Source organism: Plasmodium gallinaceum (genome assembly GCF_900005855.1).
Source record: "Plasmodium gallinaceum strain 8A genome assembly, contig: PGAL8A_v1_108, whole genome shotgun sequence".
Lineage (NCBI taxonomy): Eukaryota > Apicomplexa > Aconoidasida > Haemosporida > Plasmodiidae > Plasmodium > Plasmodium gallinaceum.
Window position 1 is genome coordinate 877,150 of NW_021628228.1, and position 19,878 is coordinate 897,027.

The window sequence follows — 19,878 nt, forward strand, 5'->3', positions numbered from 1 at the left end:
AAAAAAAAAAAAAAAAAAAAAAAAAAAAAAAAAAAATGGGTTAAATTATCGATTTAAATTAGTAAATGTGATAAATATTTTTATAAGAAAAATTTAGAGATAATAAAACAGCCCAAAAAGTAAAATACTATCAAGATTATATCTATTGTAGTATTAAATAATTAAAATTAAAATTAACATTTATTTTTTCGATAAAAAAAAATAATGTTTTTATTTTTCTTCTTATTTTAAATTATTTAATAGAAAAAATGCAATATAAAAAAAAATTTTTATTTTTTTGTGTTTTTTTTTATTTTCTTGAATAATTATATAAAATAAAATACTTAAAATATTTTTGTGTGTTTACCCTTATGAACATATCTAAGCAGTAACCTTTTTAAAAAATTTTTATTTTACTAATTATACTTTTTTTAATAAAAAAATTAATGATCTTTTTTATCATTATTATTTTATTTTGTTTCATTTTTTGTTTATATATGAATTATATATCATTTTTAATTTGTTGTCTATTCATCTAATTTTAGAAATTTAATAATTATGATTTAAGATGTAAATATTATATTTATAATTTTCTATTATTTTAATTTTTATCTATGTGCAACAATTTTTTTTAAAAAATGCAAAAAAATTTTTTAATATTTATATAATTAGTATAAAAACTAAACTAATGTAACAAAAACGAAAATCCATCTCATTAAAAAAAAAACATAAAAAAAGAAAAATAATAAATAATAAACTTCAATATAAATTGTTTTGAGTGCCAATATAATAATATTTGTACAATTAATTAAAATTATAATTTTATAAAACGTTTTCTTTTTTTATCGTTTAAAAAATAAATAAGTTGTCAATTTTCAGTTATTTGCACATGGATTTAAAAGCACTTAACAAAATTTAAAAAAAAAAAATACTTTAACAAAATTTTCTTTATAATATTATAAGAAATATAATAAATAAACGTAAATTTTATATCATAGAATTAAAATAGTAAATAAAAAAAAATTTTAGATAAAATATTAAAATAATGTGTTCAATTCAAAGGGGAAATTTATATGATTATTAATATGTTTACATTTAATTTTTGTTTACTTTTATAAATGTATAAATTCTTTTTCTCTACATATTTTTTTTTTTAATTATGAAAAAAATATAGAAAAAGAATATATAAATTTTTCAAATATTTTAATTTATTTAATTTGAATGCAATAANAAAGAAAAAAAAAAAAAAAAAAAAAAAAAAAAAAAAAAACACCTTAAAAATACATATTTTTCCGTAAAACAAAAATTTTAAAATATGAAATAATATTTATGTAGAATATATGTTCTTTCATTATTTGAAATGAATAATATAAAAAAATATCTAAATTCATTAGTTTCTTCATTTTGTTAATTTTCTCTTTTTTTTTTTTTTGTATTTTAAATAATTTTTTATTTTTAACATTTTTATTAAATTTTTAATAGATAACATTTAAAAGAATAATATTTTTTTTTTTATAAAAATGCCTACAAATACTATTAAATATGTTGTAGACCCTATAAATGTAAAAACAGCATGTTCAAGTGAAGAATCTTATATCAGGTGTGTTGAATATGGTAAAGCAAAAGCTCACTATAGTAATTTAATATTATTAGGGAAAGCAATTTTGGCTGGTGCGTTTGTAGGAGTTTGTGCACATGCTTCAGGAATAGCAGGTTTATTTTATATACATTTTACTTAGACATGAAGTGTGTAAATATTAAATATATATATATTTTTTCTTTTGGGGATTTCATAGGTGGATTGTTTTATTTTCACAAATTAAGAGAATATGTAGGAGCCTCTGTGAGTTCATTTGTATATGGTTTTACGTTTCCTATTGCTTTTTTATGTATTATCTGTACAGGCTCAGATTTGTTTACAGGAAATACTTTAGCTGTTACAACAGCACTATTACAAAAAAAAGTTAAGATATTGGAATATTTACGAGTTATGACTATATCATTTGTTGGTAATTACATAGGTGCAGTATCCTTTGCTTTTTTTGTGTCTTATGGGTCAGGAGCATTTCATAAAAACACAGATATTAGTAAAAATCATATTTTTCAATTTTTAAATGACATTGCCGCAAAAAAAGTGAGTCATTCGTTTGTTGAATGTATATGTTTAGCAATTGGGTGCAATATATTTGTTTGTTTAGCTGTTTATTTCGTTTTATCTATAAAGGATGGCTCTGGTTTAGTATTTAGTGTATTTTTTGCAGTTTATTCTTTTGCCATTGCTGGATATGAACACATTATAGCAAATATATATACTTTAAATCTTTCACTAATGGTTAACACCAGTGTTTCCTTTTCTGACGTATATTTTAAAAATTTATTGCCTACATTAATTGGAAATTATGTAAGTCTTCTTATATTTTTTTTTTTTTTCTTCATAAAAAATCCTATATATGAATCTATACATATCTTATTAAATATTTATTAATTTTTTTTTTTTTTTTTTTTTTTGATTTTTTTTCTTTTTGTAGATTGCAGGAGCTTGTGTTTTAGCTATTCCATTGTATTTTATTTATAGAAATCATTATATAAATTATGAAAAAATAAATGATGAACTAAATAATGCTGCATTAAAAACGTAAATAAAAATAAGCTAAAAAGTTTCCATTATATATACTGTATATTTATATATATATATGTATTTTTTTATAGCCTATCCATAGAACTACACAATGGCAGCAATGATTTGAAATAGTATGTTTTTGCAAAGGAGAATAAATTAACATTTTTAACTAAAACATAAATTTTTGTAACTTTCATTTTGTTTTTTTTATAAAAATAAATAAGGAATTAAATTATGAAAAATTTTAATTAAAATATAATTATCTTTTATGCATTACTTTGCTTTTGTTTATATAGTGATGATAAATATAAATATATATTGAAAAATACATGTAATACATATAGATAATATTGTTATTCCATATTATGGATATATATGTTTCTTTTTTTCTTTTATTTTATCATTTCTTCATATATTGTCACTTTATTAATAATTATTTTTAATTTTATTCAATTTATTATTTTATTTCGAATATATTGCATATGTTTTTTAATAACAAAAAAAATTTAATAAATTTTTTTTATTTATTAAAATCTTCTTTTTCATAATTGAAATTTAAATAAATATTAAAAAAATATCTTTATTTTTTATTTTAATCACTTTATTATTTTATTTCTGCTTCATTTTTTCTTTTTTTTTTTATAGCTCCTTTAAAAGATAAATTTATTAAAAAAATTACTATTTTGAAATCATTACATTTTTCTTCCTATTTATCGTTTTCATTTACAAAAATTTATATATTAATTTATTATATATAATAATTGTTTTTTATATATTATTTAAAAAAAAAAAAAAAAATAAAAAAAATAAAATATGATGAAATACAAAACATATTAAAAAAAAAAAAAAAAAAAAAGTAAAATATTTTTGAAATCAAATTTATGCTATATTTTATATATATATATATATATATATATATAAATATATATTTATATAAAATTATTATTCTTTGCATTTTTGGCTATATATTTATATATTAAATATATATTTATTGATTATTTTCTATTTCTTCAAACATTTTAACATATACGAATACTTATAATTGATTTTTTTAGTAATGTTTACAATTTAATATATAAAATGAAAATAATCTTCATATTAAACATTCGCTTTAATATATTTTTGTATATTATTTTGTACTTTATCACTTAAAATTTTTTGAGAATTTCTTGTATTTTCTATAAGATCAGTTATAATATCACAATTTCTACTATAGCTATTGATTGTGTCATGAATATGTTTTACTATGTTATTAATTTCTTTAATTTCTCTGTTAGTTTTAAAATTTATATTATCTATATTTTCATATATTGTTTTTACATTTTTTTCTACTTGAGTAATTTTTTTTTCTTCTTCATGAATTTTTTTGTTCCATTTGTTTTTTTCTTCTTCAAAACATTGTTCTGTATTACTTAGTATATTATCTTGTTCTTCTTTTTTATTTTCCAAGTTTTCCTTTTCAATTTTTAAAGATTTCAAGTTTTTTTCTAAATTTTTTAATTCATTTTTTTTATCAATATGTTGTTTTATTGTGTTTTCAACATGATTTGTTAGGATAGTTAGCAAATCAACTAATTTTTTTATGGACAAATCAGCTACATTGATTTTACTTTTAATTTCCTCATTTTTTTTTTTATCTGATTCAAAATAAGACATATGTTCTGATAATAAATCCTTTAGTTCTTCATTATATTGCTGTAGTTTTTCCGGTGAAGGAACTATTTGATCTTCTAAATCTTCTTTTTTTTGCCTTAATCTTGAAAATTGGAAAATTAATTCATTTGTTTCATTGATTATTTTGTCTTTAGTTGATTTTAAAGATATAATTATGCTCTGCTGAGCATTAAGTAAATTTTGATTTTCTATAATTTCTTCTTCATAATTTCTTTTAGTGCTTTTTTCGTTAATAATACTAGTTTTTACCTCATCATGTCTTCCAAGTAACATATTTAATTCACTATCAACAGTTTTTAATTCACTTTCTAAAATGTTGTCTTCATTTTTTTTCTCTTGAATTTTCTTTATTTTTGCATCATTTTCATTATATATTTCTTCTTTGTATTTCATAAAATGTATAAAAGCACTGATTAACTTTGTTATATGACTGCTTACTGGTTTAAATATATAGCTTAATATATTATCTAAATTTAAAATTTTATTAATTTTTTCACAATGTCTAATAAATCTTAAATTACCTATAGCTTGCAAATGATTTTTCCCCTCATTCGGTAATATTTGAATACCATCTATTGAAGGCATAGAACTTTTTAAATCTCCAGTAAATTCCTCAATTCTTATATTATTAATATCTTTATTTAAAATATATTTTATGCATATACTATAAACTCCTTGTACGTCCTCTGTTGTTGGATTTTTTAGTGTACTTTGAGTAATTTCCACCCCATACTTGCTTATTTCATTTTTCATTTCTTCAAATCCATACTTAGGAACTATTTCATTTCCTATGTTCATTTTGCTATATATATTTTATCTTCTTCATATACATTAAAATTCAAATATTAATATAAAAAATTACGAATGTTAAAATTTATTAAAATATTTAATTCCTTATAAGCAAAATTTAAGATGTTAAATTAAATTTAAAAATTAAACGTACAAAAAAAAAAAAATATATTTGTACAAGTATATAATTTAGCTATATAATAAATATATGAACACTTTTTTTTTTCTGTATTTGCTGCTGATTGTTAATAACTATTTTTTATGAACGTTCATATTATTAATAAAAATTAATCTTTAAAGATACAAGTAAATCACCATTTTTTTATTTTTTACAAATAAAATCTTATATTAAGTAAATCATGAACTACTTAAAGAATTATATAATTTTACTATGAGCAAACAATGACAAAATTTTTATATTTTTTTTGTTTTGTTTCTTAATTATATACTTTTCATAAAATTACTTATGAAATTTTATTTACATAATACATGAATATAGCTTTAATGAATAACATATTGCATTAAAGTATTTAATGAAAGTATTTATTTATTCATATTTTTAAGAAAGGTAAGTTTATAAATGCATAAAAAATAACTTTATATAATTTAAAAAAAAAAAAAAAAAATTTAATTTTTTGGAGAATTTATAAATATTTTTTGGATTTATTATGTCTTATATTTTTATTTTATGAATGTATCATAAAATATATATTGCATGGTCATTTTTTTTATTTTAAAATTCTAATCATCGTAATATAAAAAAGATTAAGAGGAAAAAAAAATTATTGAATGTTTCTGTGAATTATAATATTAATTATATAATTAATTTATTATTTTAAAATTTTAATTAAACTTTTTTTTTTAAAAGTAGCACACACATAATGTAGTATATTTTTTATTTCTAATTGAGCAAATATCATTAAAAAAATATCTATTTTTTAATTTATATAAATATAAAACAAAAGAAAATAAAAACATAATTATAATAATAATTATTATTATTACATAATTAAAATAATATTATTATAGATGAATGTAACACTTTTTTTTTTTTTTTTTTTTTTGAAGAATTTTATTATTATATGTATGAATTTTCTATCTAGAGAAATTCAAATATAAATGTATTTAAATCTTTTACATTTATTGTTCGCATGAAATTTTTATCCTTTTATTTCAATATTTTTATTTTAATAAAATACTTCATAAATTATTTTCAGAAATAAAAAAAATCTATTTTTTTTTTTAACTTCACTTTTTAACGTATTTTTTTTATTTTATTTGTAAACCGAAAAGTTTTTCATTTATGTATGTTCATATGAAAAACTTAATTACTCATAAAAAACTTTAATTAAAACATACTACTATAATTTTTAAATTATAATAAAAAAGATAAGTTGAATTGTGAGACAATGATGAATATTTTTTTCTAAAAATAAAGTAAATTAATATTGAAGATATTATATAATTAATAACATTGGGAGTATTAACAAAATAAATACACCACATATATTTTTTCAAATTAAATATATTAAATAGTAATTTTTATACATTTATATCTAATGTTAAGAGAATGAAAAATAAAAAAAAATTATAAAGAATTTTATTTTTTTAATTAATAAAAAAGAGGAAAGAATAAAATAAAAACAAAAGTATTATTATGTATAATTCCTTTAAATTTTTTCACTTTCAATATGCCACAAGAAATAGATAATTATAAAAAAATTAAAGTATTTTTATAATGAGCATATTATGGATATTTATAAGAATATATACAACTCTTATATTGTTCAACCATGTAATTGGTAAATATGAATTGAGTTTAAATCATTTTTTTCAAAATAAAATACATATAAATAGTAGAAAAAAGAACAATAATTATCTATATTATTTTTATAATATAAAGAAAAAATATTCTGTAAAAAATAATACTAAAAATTTTAATGAAAAATGTTTCATAGAAAATAGTATTCTAAAAAAAGTATGCATATTAAATCGTATAAGTAAGAAAACAAAATGTAAAGAATTTTATTTCAATTATAAATGTAGAAAAAATAATTTTCATCATAATAATTATATTAAATATGAAAAAGATAATAATTTTGATAAATCAGCCAGCTTACCAAATGAGGATAATAGCAAAGCATATACAAATAAAAAAAATAAAGCAGAAAAAAATATTGTAGAAAGCAATATTCAATTAGTTCCATCAAGCAAAGATGAATTAAAAGAAAATTGTGTAACAAATGAAAGATTAATCTCTGATAAAGAAAATGTATATTTAGACAATAAAAAATTAAATGAAAACAATATAAGAGAAGATAATAAGCAAAATGAACAAAATATAAATGATGAAGAAAATAGCAAGAATGCCATTTCTGATAAAAATAATACAATAACAAGTGACAATAATCAAAAAAATAACGAGAATTTCGAAAAAGCAATGAAAAGGGCTGAAAATTATATAAAAGGAAAAGAAGATGATATAATTCAAAAAAGAGAAGAAAGCAAAAAAAAAATGGTTATAAAAAATATGAAAGAAGAGGAAGATGTTTTTTCAGATAAATTATTGGATTTACGTATGTATGATATATTAAAGTATGTATATAAAGACAATATTTATAGTTGTTCAAAAAATTTAGTGGATGTTATATTTAAATGGATGAAAAATACGTATATAAGTTTTTTAAAAAGTAATGAAAAAAAAAAAAAAAAAAAAGGAGAAGAAGATATAAGAGAAAGGGATATTTCTAATGATTATGATAAATATAGAAAGGAGAAATATTTAAATAATTTTTTTTTTGATAAATCTGATGAAAATGATAAAAATGTAAGAAATGAAATAGAAACATTAAAGTTATATAATAAAAAAAATTTAAGTAAATATTTTTTTTCATTTAATAAAGGAAATATATTGAAGCAATTAGTTACTGAAGGAGAAGATGAATTAATTGAAGATAAAAAAAAAGAAAAAAATATATGTGATGAGAGTGATAAAAAATATGATAAAAAAATAGAAAAAATTTTGTCACATCATATATTTAATTCAGATGAAAATTATTATATTGATAAAAATAGATACATGAAATCAAATGTAACTGTTGAGTTCAATATTTATGATACATATAGCGATACAGTAATACTAAACAATAAAAAAACCAATTCTACTATGTTGGAATTTCCTCTTATATATAGTCATCATATAATACAAAAATGCATCCTAACTATGAAAAAATTAGAAAAATCTATTTTTTACATTAAGAACAATTTATTATTTAAAAATTTTTCATATCCAGAAGAACCAGCAAATAATGAAGAGAAGAGTATTTATGATGTCATAACAAATGAAAATTGGATAAAAATGGAAATATATTTATGTAATATATATGGTATGAATGAAAATTGGATTGGTATAACACCTGAAATGTTTTCAGATGAAGAAAAATCAGGAAACTTTTTAAAAGAGTATTCTATAGATTCTTCTAACAATTTAATAAATTTAACAAGTAATGAAAATACAGTTATTCCTAACATAGAAGAATCAAATAGAAAGGATAACACTGAAAAAGAAGATAGTAAAAATATAAATGAAAAAGAATTAGATACTAAAAATGCAGCGATAAAAGAAACAGAAAATAAACTATCAAGTAATAATAAAAATAGTTTAACAGAAATTCTTGGTAATAAAAATGAAAGTGATAAAACAGAACGTTTCGATATAAGTAATGAGAAAAACAATGAAAAAATTAATAAAAGAAGAGAAGAAATAATAAGGAGATCTGAAGAATATGAGAAAAAAAAAGAACTAGATATAAAAACTGATTTTTTATTAAAGAAATTAGAAAATGAAATGAAATATAATCCAAATCATTACATGTGGGATGATTTATATCCTCAATTAAATGCACATCATAAAAAGAAAACAGATAAATATTTTGATGATCTGAAGAAAGAAATGAGTGAAAACAAATATAGTAGAGGTTATACGGAAAATATAAAAAAAAAACAAAGTTTAAAAGGATATGATTTAGGAGAAACAATAGAAGGAATAACCAAATATTATATATGGAAAGAAAATATACATAGTTTTTCCTTATATTTTCCACTACGTCCATATGTTAAGAAAAATGATATTTTTGTTGATATTGATAATAATTTTTTTTTTCTTTCTATTTTTAATCACACAATTATCAAAGATTTTTTTAGTAACCCAATTAATTCCTCTGATTCTGTGTGGTTGTTAAGTGATAACGAAAATAAGGAAAATGCGCAAAGAAAAAATAAATCAGAATATCCAGTTTATGAGATTAATAATTCAGACGATCATGATATTCAAAAAATTCAAAAAACACAATATTGCCTAATATATAACATTTATAAAGACAGTAACCATAAATATATGTGGGGATCTATATTTAAAAAATCATAAAAAAAAAATCTTTAGTTAAAGAAAATAATATTTTTTTTTTTTTTTTTTTTTTTTTTTCTATTTAATGTCTTTAATTAGTAAAATATTATGAATTTTTTTATCAAGTTTGTGTATGAAATAGTTTTTTATTTAATATTTTAGTTTAACATTATAATTTTTTTAAATATATATATTTTTTTTGAACATTTTTTATGTTTATGAATTTTTCTAATTTTTAATTTAATGGATATAAAATTTTGATTCTGATATTATACTCTATTTTCCTAAAATTTTAAGGTATCCAAATATTACCATTTGGCCTATAAGAAGGATTTGCTTTACAATATGAAACGTGTATGTTCTGTAATAATTTATTATATATGGAGTCATCATGTATTTTATTTAAAAAGTCATTATGATTATACTCATTTGTATTTATATTATCATTATGACTATGTTTATATACATTTGTATCTTTTTTGTTAGAATTAAGAAGTTTTACATCCTTTAAAAATTCTAAATAATATTCATGAGTTTTTTTTATTAAATCTTCACTTTCTTTTTTATTATATAATTCTTTACATATAATGTTTAGTTTTTTCGATTCTGCCATTTTATATGAACGAAACCATTCTAATAATAAATTCATGGTATGAGGGTAATATGTTTCAACATCATCCAAATTACTAATATTATTAAAATTTTTGTCATATTTCTATAAAAAAAGAAAAAAAAAAAAATAGTTAATACATATTTTTAACACATATTTTTCCTTTTAATTTTAACTTACATTAATTCCTATTATTTTCCAGTCAAGTTGTCCTTCATCAATTAAAGTAAAAGCTCCCAAAATCTGAACCAAAAAAAAAAAAAAAAAAAAAAAAAAAAATTAAGAAATAATAAAAAATGATAATTGCAATATATATGTGTGTGTTATGCAATATATATATATATGTGTGTGTGTTTTTTTTTTAAATAATACCTTAACAGGAACAACTTGACCCATTTTTAAACTATTTTGTCCAATATCTACTATATCTAATGGATCATCATCACCAGTAAAAAAAATTTGTTGATTATCTTTTGCCCTATAATTATAAATATGCTTCGGATATTCATATGTTTGAGGTAAAGCCCCATAATTCCAGTATATTGAATTATGATAATATCTTAATTTTCCTTTTTTTTTATCTTGTTTAATAACATTATATTTTTCTGTTAACTTTATTTCTAATTTAATATAATTGTATTTAGTTATTTCAACAACCATATTATATGTACCATCTTCATTCATTAAATTTAAATTATGCCATGGTGATATAGGAATAAAATTTTTATCTACTTTTTGATAATATGAAATATTAAAATCATCCTCATTTAAATTATTGCAATATTTTAGCATATATGTTTTACCTTCAATGGTAAAAATGTTATTTATTTTTTCAAATAAACTTAAATTTGAGAAAATATTTGAAATTATGTTATTATTATGAAAATTTAAGTTAACCTTTAATTCATTATTTGTTTCCAAATGATAATCATCTTTATGATCCTTATTTAATACTTTATTATTATCTGAGTTTATTATCATCTTTTTCATTCTCATTTTCATAAAATTTCCAAACTTATTCTAAAAAAAAGTTTATTAACATATGTATATAAAAAAAAAAAAAAATTTGTTTACGAAACTTTTATTAACTTAAAAATATAAGATATACAATCAATATTATACTTAAAAATTAAAAAAGTTAATACTTCATATGAAGTCTTATGGATGTAAAAATTAATGAAATAATTTAATTATATGTTTTTTTAATTTTTTTTTTTTCTAATTATATATTAAAACTATAAGGTATTTAGCAAATCGTACAAACTTTTAATAAAATTAAGTAAAAAATTTTAAATATATGTCTCAAATAGAATTACATATATATATATATAAATATATATATATATAAGCATATAATATATTTTAATAAATTATAAAATTTATATTTGTTTATTATACTTAGTTTTATAAGTATATTAATAAATTTATGTAAATACAACGATTAAAATTAAGGTTACAAATATGAAAAAAGGAAATACTTAAAAACAAATATAAAAATATAAAAATGTTTGTATGCAAATTGAGATAATAAAAAAACAAAAATACTAATATACTTAATTATGTATTCCTATTTTATTTATTTTATAATGCAAAAAAAAAAAAAAAAAAAGAAAAAAATTAATAATTTAGATATAAAATATGTTTTTTTTTTTTTATTATAATTTTATTCTACCACATAAAATGAAAACTATGAATATGTTTTTTTAATTTTTAATTCATGCATATTTGCATATTGACAAAATTAAGCATAATTATTTTAACATATAAAAAATAATATTTTTGCATAAAATAAGCCTTTTTAAAAAATAAACAAAGATAACTTCCTAATTATAAAAAAAAAAAATAAAATAACTAATTCATTTATTAATTATTTATATTATAACGAATAAATATTTAGTAATAAATTCACATATACACATATATATAAAATATCATATATATTTGTTTAATAATATTTTTTATAATTAAAATAAAAATAAACTAATTTTTTTTTATATAACTTTATATTTTTTTTTTTATTTTTTTATTCAAATATACAAATCAAAATTATATATTCTGTTTTTATAAAAATGATACATTTTACATAATAAAATTAAAATACTAATGAATACTATTATATAATAAAATATTAAAAAATATATCTAATAAAATAATATGTAATGCAAATATTTTTATTTTTTATTTTTTCCTTATCAAAAAAAATAAATATATCATAACTCCATTAAAATATCTTATTTTAAATGCACACACAAAAAAAAAAAAAAAAAAAATTTCCAAACATTTTTAAAATATTTTTAATTAAAATGGACAAAAAAAAGAAAAAAGAAAAAAAAAAAAAAAAATAAAAAATAAAAAAGCTTCCTAGTATCTATGAGTAAAATAACTTTTATATAAAATAAAAATGTAGATAAAATTTGTATGTATTTATTAGAATATTTATAAAAATATAGGGAATGAAGCTTTAATATTAATATACTATTTCTCTTTTTTTTTTTTTTTATTACTACTTGTATGTGTTTTTTAATAAAGCATCTCATCTTCAATGATTTAGTCACTTTTTTTTCCCAAATTTTATTACGTATTCCTATAATATAAAAATAAATAATAAATTATCATACATGTGTGTTTTATTTAAATTATATCAATGTATTTTTATCAGTAAAAATCATTTTATGTTATTTTGATATTCGTTTTTTATTATAACCTTTAGAAACATAAAAAAGCATAGGTAATAAAATAAAAATTTTCATTATTAGATTGAAATATTCATATATAAAATGATATTTTAAAAAAAAAAAAAAATACAAAACATCTTACTAAAAAAATGTAATCTTTACATTTTTTTTTTTTTAATTATTAAAGCATCAACATTTGCATAAATTTATTGATGTATAAAATTTTAGAATAATAAAAATACGTGCCGTTATAATTTTATATATATTTAATAAAAATAAAATATAACAAAGTATAATAAGTAATATTTTATTAAATTTCTTGTTATTTTATATTTTATTAAATTTTTTGTTATTTTATATTTTTTACTATTTGACTATTAATATTTTTGTAATTGTAATCACCGAAAAAAAAATATAAAATAAAAATGTTTAACTGACCAAATAATTCATACTACATTTTCTACTTCAATTTTTTTTTTTTAAATTGTTATCCTTCATGTAAACAGTAAAAAGAAATGGGTAATAAAATCATTTCATTTTCTTATTAATTTTTTAAGTTATAATTTTTACTTATATTTTTTTTTTTTTTTCTTTTTCTTTTATTTTCATATTTTTACATACTTTCAAAAAAAATACATTAGATCTAAATATTAAAAAAAAATATATATATATATATAACTATAATTTTATAAGAATTTTTTTTTTTTTTTTTTTTTGTCTTTTTTATATATTTTATAAAATTAAAAGTAATTTTCTTCTATCTCTTTTATTTTTTTTACTAGTTTAAGAAGAATACTTTTTATATTTGTTAAATTTAAAATGTGTGTATGCTTATATAACTATCTTTTATAACAATAAATATATATATATATATATATATTTTACTTCTTTATAGATTAAAATGTTAAATGTTGATTTCTTTGAAAAAAAAAAAAATTATTTAAATAAAGAAATAAAAGGTGAATATAATAATTTATCTTTATTAAACCTTATAGATAATTGGTGTGATATTGAAACGAATAAATATCCCATTAAAAATGAAGAAATATTAAAAAAGATAAAATTAGATATAAAAAAATTTATATACGCCAATATTTTATATAAAACGAAAACAAATTTTAATTTATTTTGTACGTTTTACAATTATAAATATAACTATGATACTAAATATGTTAATAATCAATATTTATTTGATATATGTTCTAATAGCTATAATTATTTCTATGAATTACTAAAAAAACATTATCAAGAAAAGAAGAAATTTAGTTTTGACATTTATAATGAAAATAGCGATTGCTCATTTGACAATTATAATGAAAATAATACAAATAATTTGAACAATTTAAAAAATGAAAGAAATGATTGTGTTAAAGAAGATAAAAGTGATAATATTAATCATAATTTTAAAAATTTAAATTTAATCAATGGAAAAAATAAATATATGAAATATACAGATGATTTCTTTGAAATAAGTTATAAAAAAAGTAATTCAAATCAAAATATACTTGTGTTAACAAAATTATATACTTCAATGATTTATTATTGCTTTATACTAATAAAAAATAAATATTATTTAGATTTTATTTGCTTATATTTATATTTTAAATGTTACTTTTCAGTAGATAAATTAATAATAAAAAAAAATACAGTATTAAAATTTACCTCTCATGAATCTTTTTTAAATTTACTGTTTTTATTATCTAATTTTTTGAATAATTTAGATGAAGATGAAATAAATAAAAAAGATAACTTTGATTTCAATCAGATAAAAAAATTTTATAATTTTGATGAATTTAATGAAAATATTAAAATTGGAAATATTAGTAAGTTGTCCTTTAATTTACTTTTAAATTTAAGAGTTAGAATTAATTTTAATGAGATAAATTATGATTTAAGTATAAATAAATATAAAAATATTTGTGATTATATATTATTATTTCAAAATGAATATACTAAAAAATATATTATGAAATTAAATGAAATAAATAGTTTAACATTAATATATAAACAACATATTTTAAAAGAAGAAAAAAATAACAATGATTTCAATTTTTCAAATGATGGTAGTTTTCCTTTATACAACTTTTCTTTTTTATCAGTTAATAATGAAAATGATTATAATAGTAATTATATAAATAATCGTAGTAATTATATAAATAATCGTAGTAATTATATAAATAATTGTAGTAATTATATAAATAATCGTAGTAATAATATAAATAATCGTAGTAATAATGAATATTTTACAAGTTACATAGATAAAAATTTTTCTAAAATGTCTTTATATGATAATGAAAACAATAATTATATTAGTATAAAAGAAAAATTCTACAATAATTTTAATATATTTAATAATAATAAATATTTATCATTATATAATGAGGATATTAATATTTCTACAAGTAAAGATAATTTTTCTATGATTTCTAAAAATTACAATAATTTTATAGAAAATAATGATATAAATGAAAATATTTTAATAAAGAAATATATAGAAGGAAAAATCTTAAAAAGAGAATTTAATAATTGTAATTATAATAACACATTCAACATAAAGTATTATAATGTTAGCCAAATTCTTACTTTCAATGTTGATGATATATATAAAGATGAACTGGAATTACAAGATATAGATTACATAAATATTTATAATTACTGTAAAAATAAAAAAGATATAGAAAATAATAATAAGATCATTGATATATTTTATGAAGATATGAATGCTTCTAATGACAATTTACATAATACAAATAAAATTGAAGACAATTTTATGTGGATGAAATCTTTTATGAATGATACATCTGTTTTAAAAATGTTAGAAAGGAAAATTGTAATAGATAAAAAAGAAAAACATAAAAATTATTTTTTGAGTATAATTAATAGTATATATGTTACTCTACATAAAAATATAATAAGTAGTATAAATAATAGAATAGAAGAATATAGATTTTTAATTTTAAAAAGATTTTTTTTTTTTTGCAGTAGAAATTATTATAATAAATTTAATGATACCATGAACTGGAAACATAAAATATTAAACTGTTTAAATGGATATGAAAACGAAATATTTTCATGTTATTATGATAGTAATAATAAAAATATAGTAGATATTTATAAAGAAAAAACAAAAAATTTTAAGAATGGTTGTATATATATTAGTAAAAATGTTATATGTGTTGATAAGAATATAGCATTTTGGATTAGAAAAAAGAACACGAAAATATTCCATCTTTATTTCAAACCATTTCATAATTATTTTTCATCCTTTTTTTATCAAAAATATCTACACGTATTTATTTACTTTTCTAAAATAGGAACATTAATTAGATATATAAAAATTTTTATTCTTGTTTTTACAAAAATTATTTATAAAAAAAAAAAAAAATCTCTTAATTCAAAAAATATTTTTACAAAAAAAATAATGGAAGATATTAATATCATAAATAATGAAAGAGAAGAACAAAAAAAAAAAAAAAAAAAAAAAAATAATCACTTATATTCTGAAGAGGAAATACCATTAGGAAAAGTATTTATTTCTTTTATTAATTCAATTAGAAAATATTTATTATTATATGAAGAAAAAATAAGAAGAATTATTTTTGAAGAATGTATAAAAAGTCCAATAGATATATATTATAAAATTAAAAAATACACTGAATGTGTAGAATTTTTAAGCTTCTTATGTTCTGGTTATATATATGATAGCGAAATATTTTATAAAAAATATTATAAATTTTATAAAAATTCTTTTAATAATATTAATAATATTAATAATATTAATAATTTTTCTATGGAAAAATGTAAGCAAATACAAGAATATAACTACTTTTCTAATATTATATATGGTTTATCTCATCAAAATTATGAAAGCAAAATTTTAAAAAAAAGTAATAATATTCATCAAGGTAATGAGACTAATCAAGTACTATATATTAATGAATTATATAATAAGAAAGATCATACTAATAAATATTTGCTAAAAAAAATAAATATTCAAAATTATAATTTATTCATTTATCCAAGAGGAAATGAATTATTAAGTTACATTTATAGATATTATTATTTATTTATTAATACTAATAAAAAAAATCTCATAAAATTATGTAACTACATTTTTTTAAGAATAATCAAACCATTTTTACATTTTCTCTATTCATACGTATATATGGGATTAAATAAAGATTATTATTTTGAATATATTATAAATAAAAATGTAGTCAATCAATTTTTTTATGTTTATCATAACCAGACACAATATTATGATAAAAAGTATTTATTATCTAACACAATTATTTCTCTCCCAATTTTTTTAAAATATTCTATTGAAATAGTTTACAATACAGGTTATATTATGTGTGTATATTTATATATGTATTATTGCAAATGTTAAATTTTTTTGTAATTAATAAATTTCGTTTTGATATATATATTTCTGAGTTTATTTTTTTTTTTTTTTTTTTTTTTTTTTTTTTCATAGGTATATTATCGCAAATTTTAAGAATAGCTAGTGAAGAAGATTTTTATCTAGCTATACCAAAAAATATAAATTATGAAAATGTAGAAAATATAATATCTCTAAGAAAAAAGAAAGAAAATATTAAAAAAGATATAAATGAATTTAATGATATTAAAAAAGCAGATATTGTAAAATTATTATGTTCTTTTTCAATAAATAAAATTATAAATTTTTTAAATTTTTATAATAATTCTCGCTACAAAAAAGTAGAAAAAAATGAAAATTATGTTAATATTTTTATTAAATATTGGAATAATGAAAAACAGTCAAAAATTGTTTATGAAAAAACAAAAAGAAATATAAATAAGAAATTACAATATTATTTTTTACGATTTTACAGTTTATTAAATGATAATATTATTGAAGTAAATAAAAATATAAAATGTAACAATTTTATTAAAGATAGAAATACAATTCAGAAAAATGCACTACATGTACAAAAGAAGGAAAGAAAAAAGTTATGCAATTTGATTAAGTTAAATAATTCAAGAATAATTAATAAAAAAAGTAAATTAGAAGAAAAAAAATGTAAGCTTAAAAAAATTAAGAAATTTTATTCATATAAAGATAATAATTTTATGGAAAATAATTATGAAAAAGTTAAAAAAGAAAATAAAGATAAAAAATTTAGGAGTGTTGAAAATTTTTTAAATAACATCTCTTCTTTCGAAAATTCTCTATTAATAAAAAATTTAAATGATAATCCTAATTTTAATCATTTTAATAAATTCTCTAATTCTGACTATTTAAGTGAATACTACGATAATGAATATTCTTACATTTCTGATTATTCTGAACAAATATTTACTTTTTCTGAAAATGATAATTATAGTAACTCATCAATTGAATATAGAAGGAATAATATTTTAGCCTTTAATATAAATTATAGTGGTGATGAAAAATTAGAAAATGTAATAACATTTAATATGAAAGGATGGAACAAAAATGATATGAGACTAATACATGAAAGAAATGAGGAAATAAATTTAAAAAATTATAATAATTATAATAATTATAATAATAATAATAATAATAATAATAATAATAATAATAATAATAATAATAATAATAATAATAATAATAATAATACATTAAATGAAATTAATCAAACAATTAAAAAAGACAAAAAAAAAGATTACAAAAAAAAAAAAAAAGTAAGTAAACACAAATTTGAAATAAAAAGTATAAATTATTTTCTTTATAGAAATATATTCATTCCTATTAATAATCATTATGATAATATAAATAAAATTCTTGTTTATTCATTTTTAATAAATAAGAATCTTTTAATTTATTTATGTTTATTGAAATGTTACTTATTTTGTGAGAGTGAAAAGAATTATAAATTTTTATATTCATTATTATATGATAAAAAAAATAAAGATGTAAATACAAATAACTTATACAATATTAATAATAGAAAAAAATTAGTATATCATTATTTAAATAAAAATTTTTATACAGCAAAAAATTTATCAACAAAATTTTTTTACATAAATTTTCGAATAAATGTACCATATTCTTTGAAAATATTTTTTGATGAAGACGTTATAAATTATTATAATAATATATACAGGTTAACTTCATTATTATATTTTTCCTTAAACAATTTAAATGATATATTTTTAATTTTTTCCACATATTCAAAACCATATATATATAAATATTTAGACGAAGAAAAAAAGAATAATAAAATTAATTATAATGATTTTAAATATATGCATATAATTGAAAATATAGCAAATAAAAATAATTTAAATGAAGAAAATACATTTGAAGAAAAATGCATCATAACTAAAAATTTATGTAACGTTTTCATAACGAAACAAAGTTTTTTTAATGTTGGATTTCACAAAAAATTTTTATATTACAAAAAAATGGACAAATTTTTAGAAAATGTAAAAATATTCAATGATGTTTTAAATGATTTTAATAAAATAAGATGTGAAATGAAACTTATAATAAATTATATTTATGACTATTTAATAAATATGAATATCCATAGAAATTATTTCTTTTTCATTCATAACATACTTAAAATTAACAAATTTCACAATTTAATAAAATTCCACAAATCCTTTGTACAACATGTATTTAAATTCTCTTTTTTATCATCCAATTTTTTTTCATTAAGTAAAATTATTTTTAACATTATAAATATTATTGATGTATTAAAAAATATTATGAATTCTTTAATGCCATTTCTTCATAGCAGAACTGAAGCTAGCTTTTCGTCTACATTTGACAAGAATTTTAAAATTTTAGAAAATAATATTGTTATCTTAACATCATTAAGTGCGCAAAATATTATTAAAAAGTTTTACATTAATAGAGACAACTTAATTATTCAAATAAAAAAATTTCAAAATAATGAATTAAACTATATATATAATAAATTCTTTTTTAATGATTATTATACGAATCTTTTTAATAGTGATTGTTCCTCTTAATACAACATGTACATACATATGAAATTTAATAATAATCATTATGAAAAATATAATAAAATTTTAAAATTTTAAAATAAAAAAAAATCTATTTTTCAATTATGAAAAAAATAAAAAATTATTTTAAAAGATATAGATGCTATGAGCTTTATATATATTTAAA

The 19,878-nt window shown here is 16.6% G+C and overlaps 5 protein-coding genes across 5 annotated transcripts; 3 read left to right on the forward strand and 2 right to left on the reverse strand.

The window, feature by feature from the left end:
- Nucleotides 1-1,499: 1,499 nt before the first annotated feature.
- On the forward strand, nucleotides 1,500-2,731 carry FNT (formate-nitrite transporter, putative; the record flags this gene model as incomplete). The annotated part of the gene is made up of 4 exons (XM_028670353.1): nucleotides 1,500-1,692; nucleotides 1,776-2,380; nucleotides 2,508-2,614; nucleotides 2,689-2,731. The coding sequence occupies 4 exons, from the start codon at nucleotides 1,500-1,502 to the stop codon at nucleotides 2,729-2,731; spliced, it is 948 nt and encodes a 315-aa protein (XP_028527114.1).
- Nucleotides 2,732-3,697: 966 nt separating this feature from the next.
- NUF2 (kinetochore protein NUF2, putative) lies at nucleotides 3,698-5,071 on the reverse strand (the record flags this gene model as incomplete). The annotated part of the gene is made up of 1 exon (XM_028670354.1): nucleotides 3,698-5,071. The coding sequence occupies one exon, from the start codon at nucleotides 5,069-5,071 to the stop codon at nucleotides 3,698-3,700; it is 1,374 nt and encodes a 457-aa protein (XP_028527115.1).
- A 1,729-nt stretch (nucleotides 5,072-6,800) lies between these two features.
- On the forward strand, nucleotides 6,801-9,488 carry PGAL8A_00399900 (conserved Plasmodium protein, unknown function; the record flags this gene model as incomplete). Its single annotated transcript, XM_028670356.1, has 1 exon — nucleotides 6,801-9,488. One exon carries the CDS (start codon nucleotides 6,801-6,803, stop codon nucleotides 9,486-9,488), a length of 2,688 nt encoding a protein of 895 aa, XP_028527116.1.
- Nucleotides 9,489-9,759: 271 nt separating this feature from the next.
- PGAL8A_00400000 (inorganic pyrophosphatase, putative) lies at nucleotides 9,760-11,067 on the reverse strand (the record flags this gene model as incomplete). The annotated part of the gene is made up of 3 exons (XM_028670357.1): nucleotides 9,760-10,182; nucleotides 10,258-10,320; nucleotides 10,450-11,067. The coding sequence occupies 3 exons, from the start codon at nucleotides 11,065-11,067 to the stop codon at nucleotides 9,760-9,762; spliced, it is 1,104 nt and encodes a 367-aa protein (XP_028527117.1).
- A 2,586-nt stretch (nucleotides 11,068-13,653) lies between these two features.
- On the forward strand, nucleotides 13,654-19,718 carry PGAL8A_00400100 (conserved Plasmodium protein, unknown function; the record flags this gene model as incomplete). The annotated part of the gene is made up of 2 exons (XM_028670358.1): nucleotides 13,654-17,095; nucleotides 17,230-19,718. The coding sequence occupies 2 exons, from the start codon at nucleotides 13,654-13,656 to the stop codon at nucleotides 19,716-19,718; spliced, it is 5,931 nt and encodes a 1,976-aa protein (XP_028527118.1).
- Nucleotides 19,719-19,878: the final 160 nt, after the last annotated feature.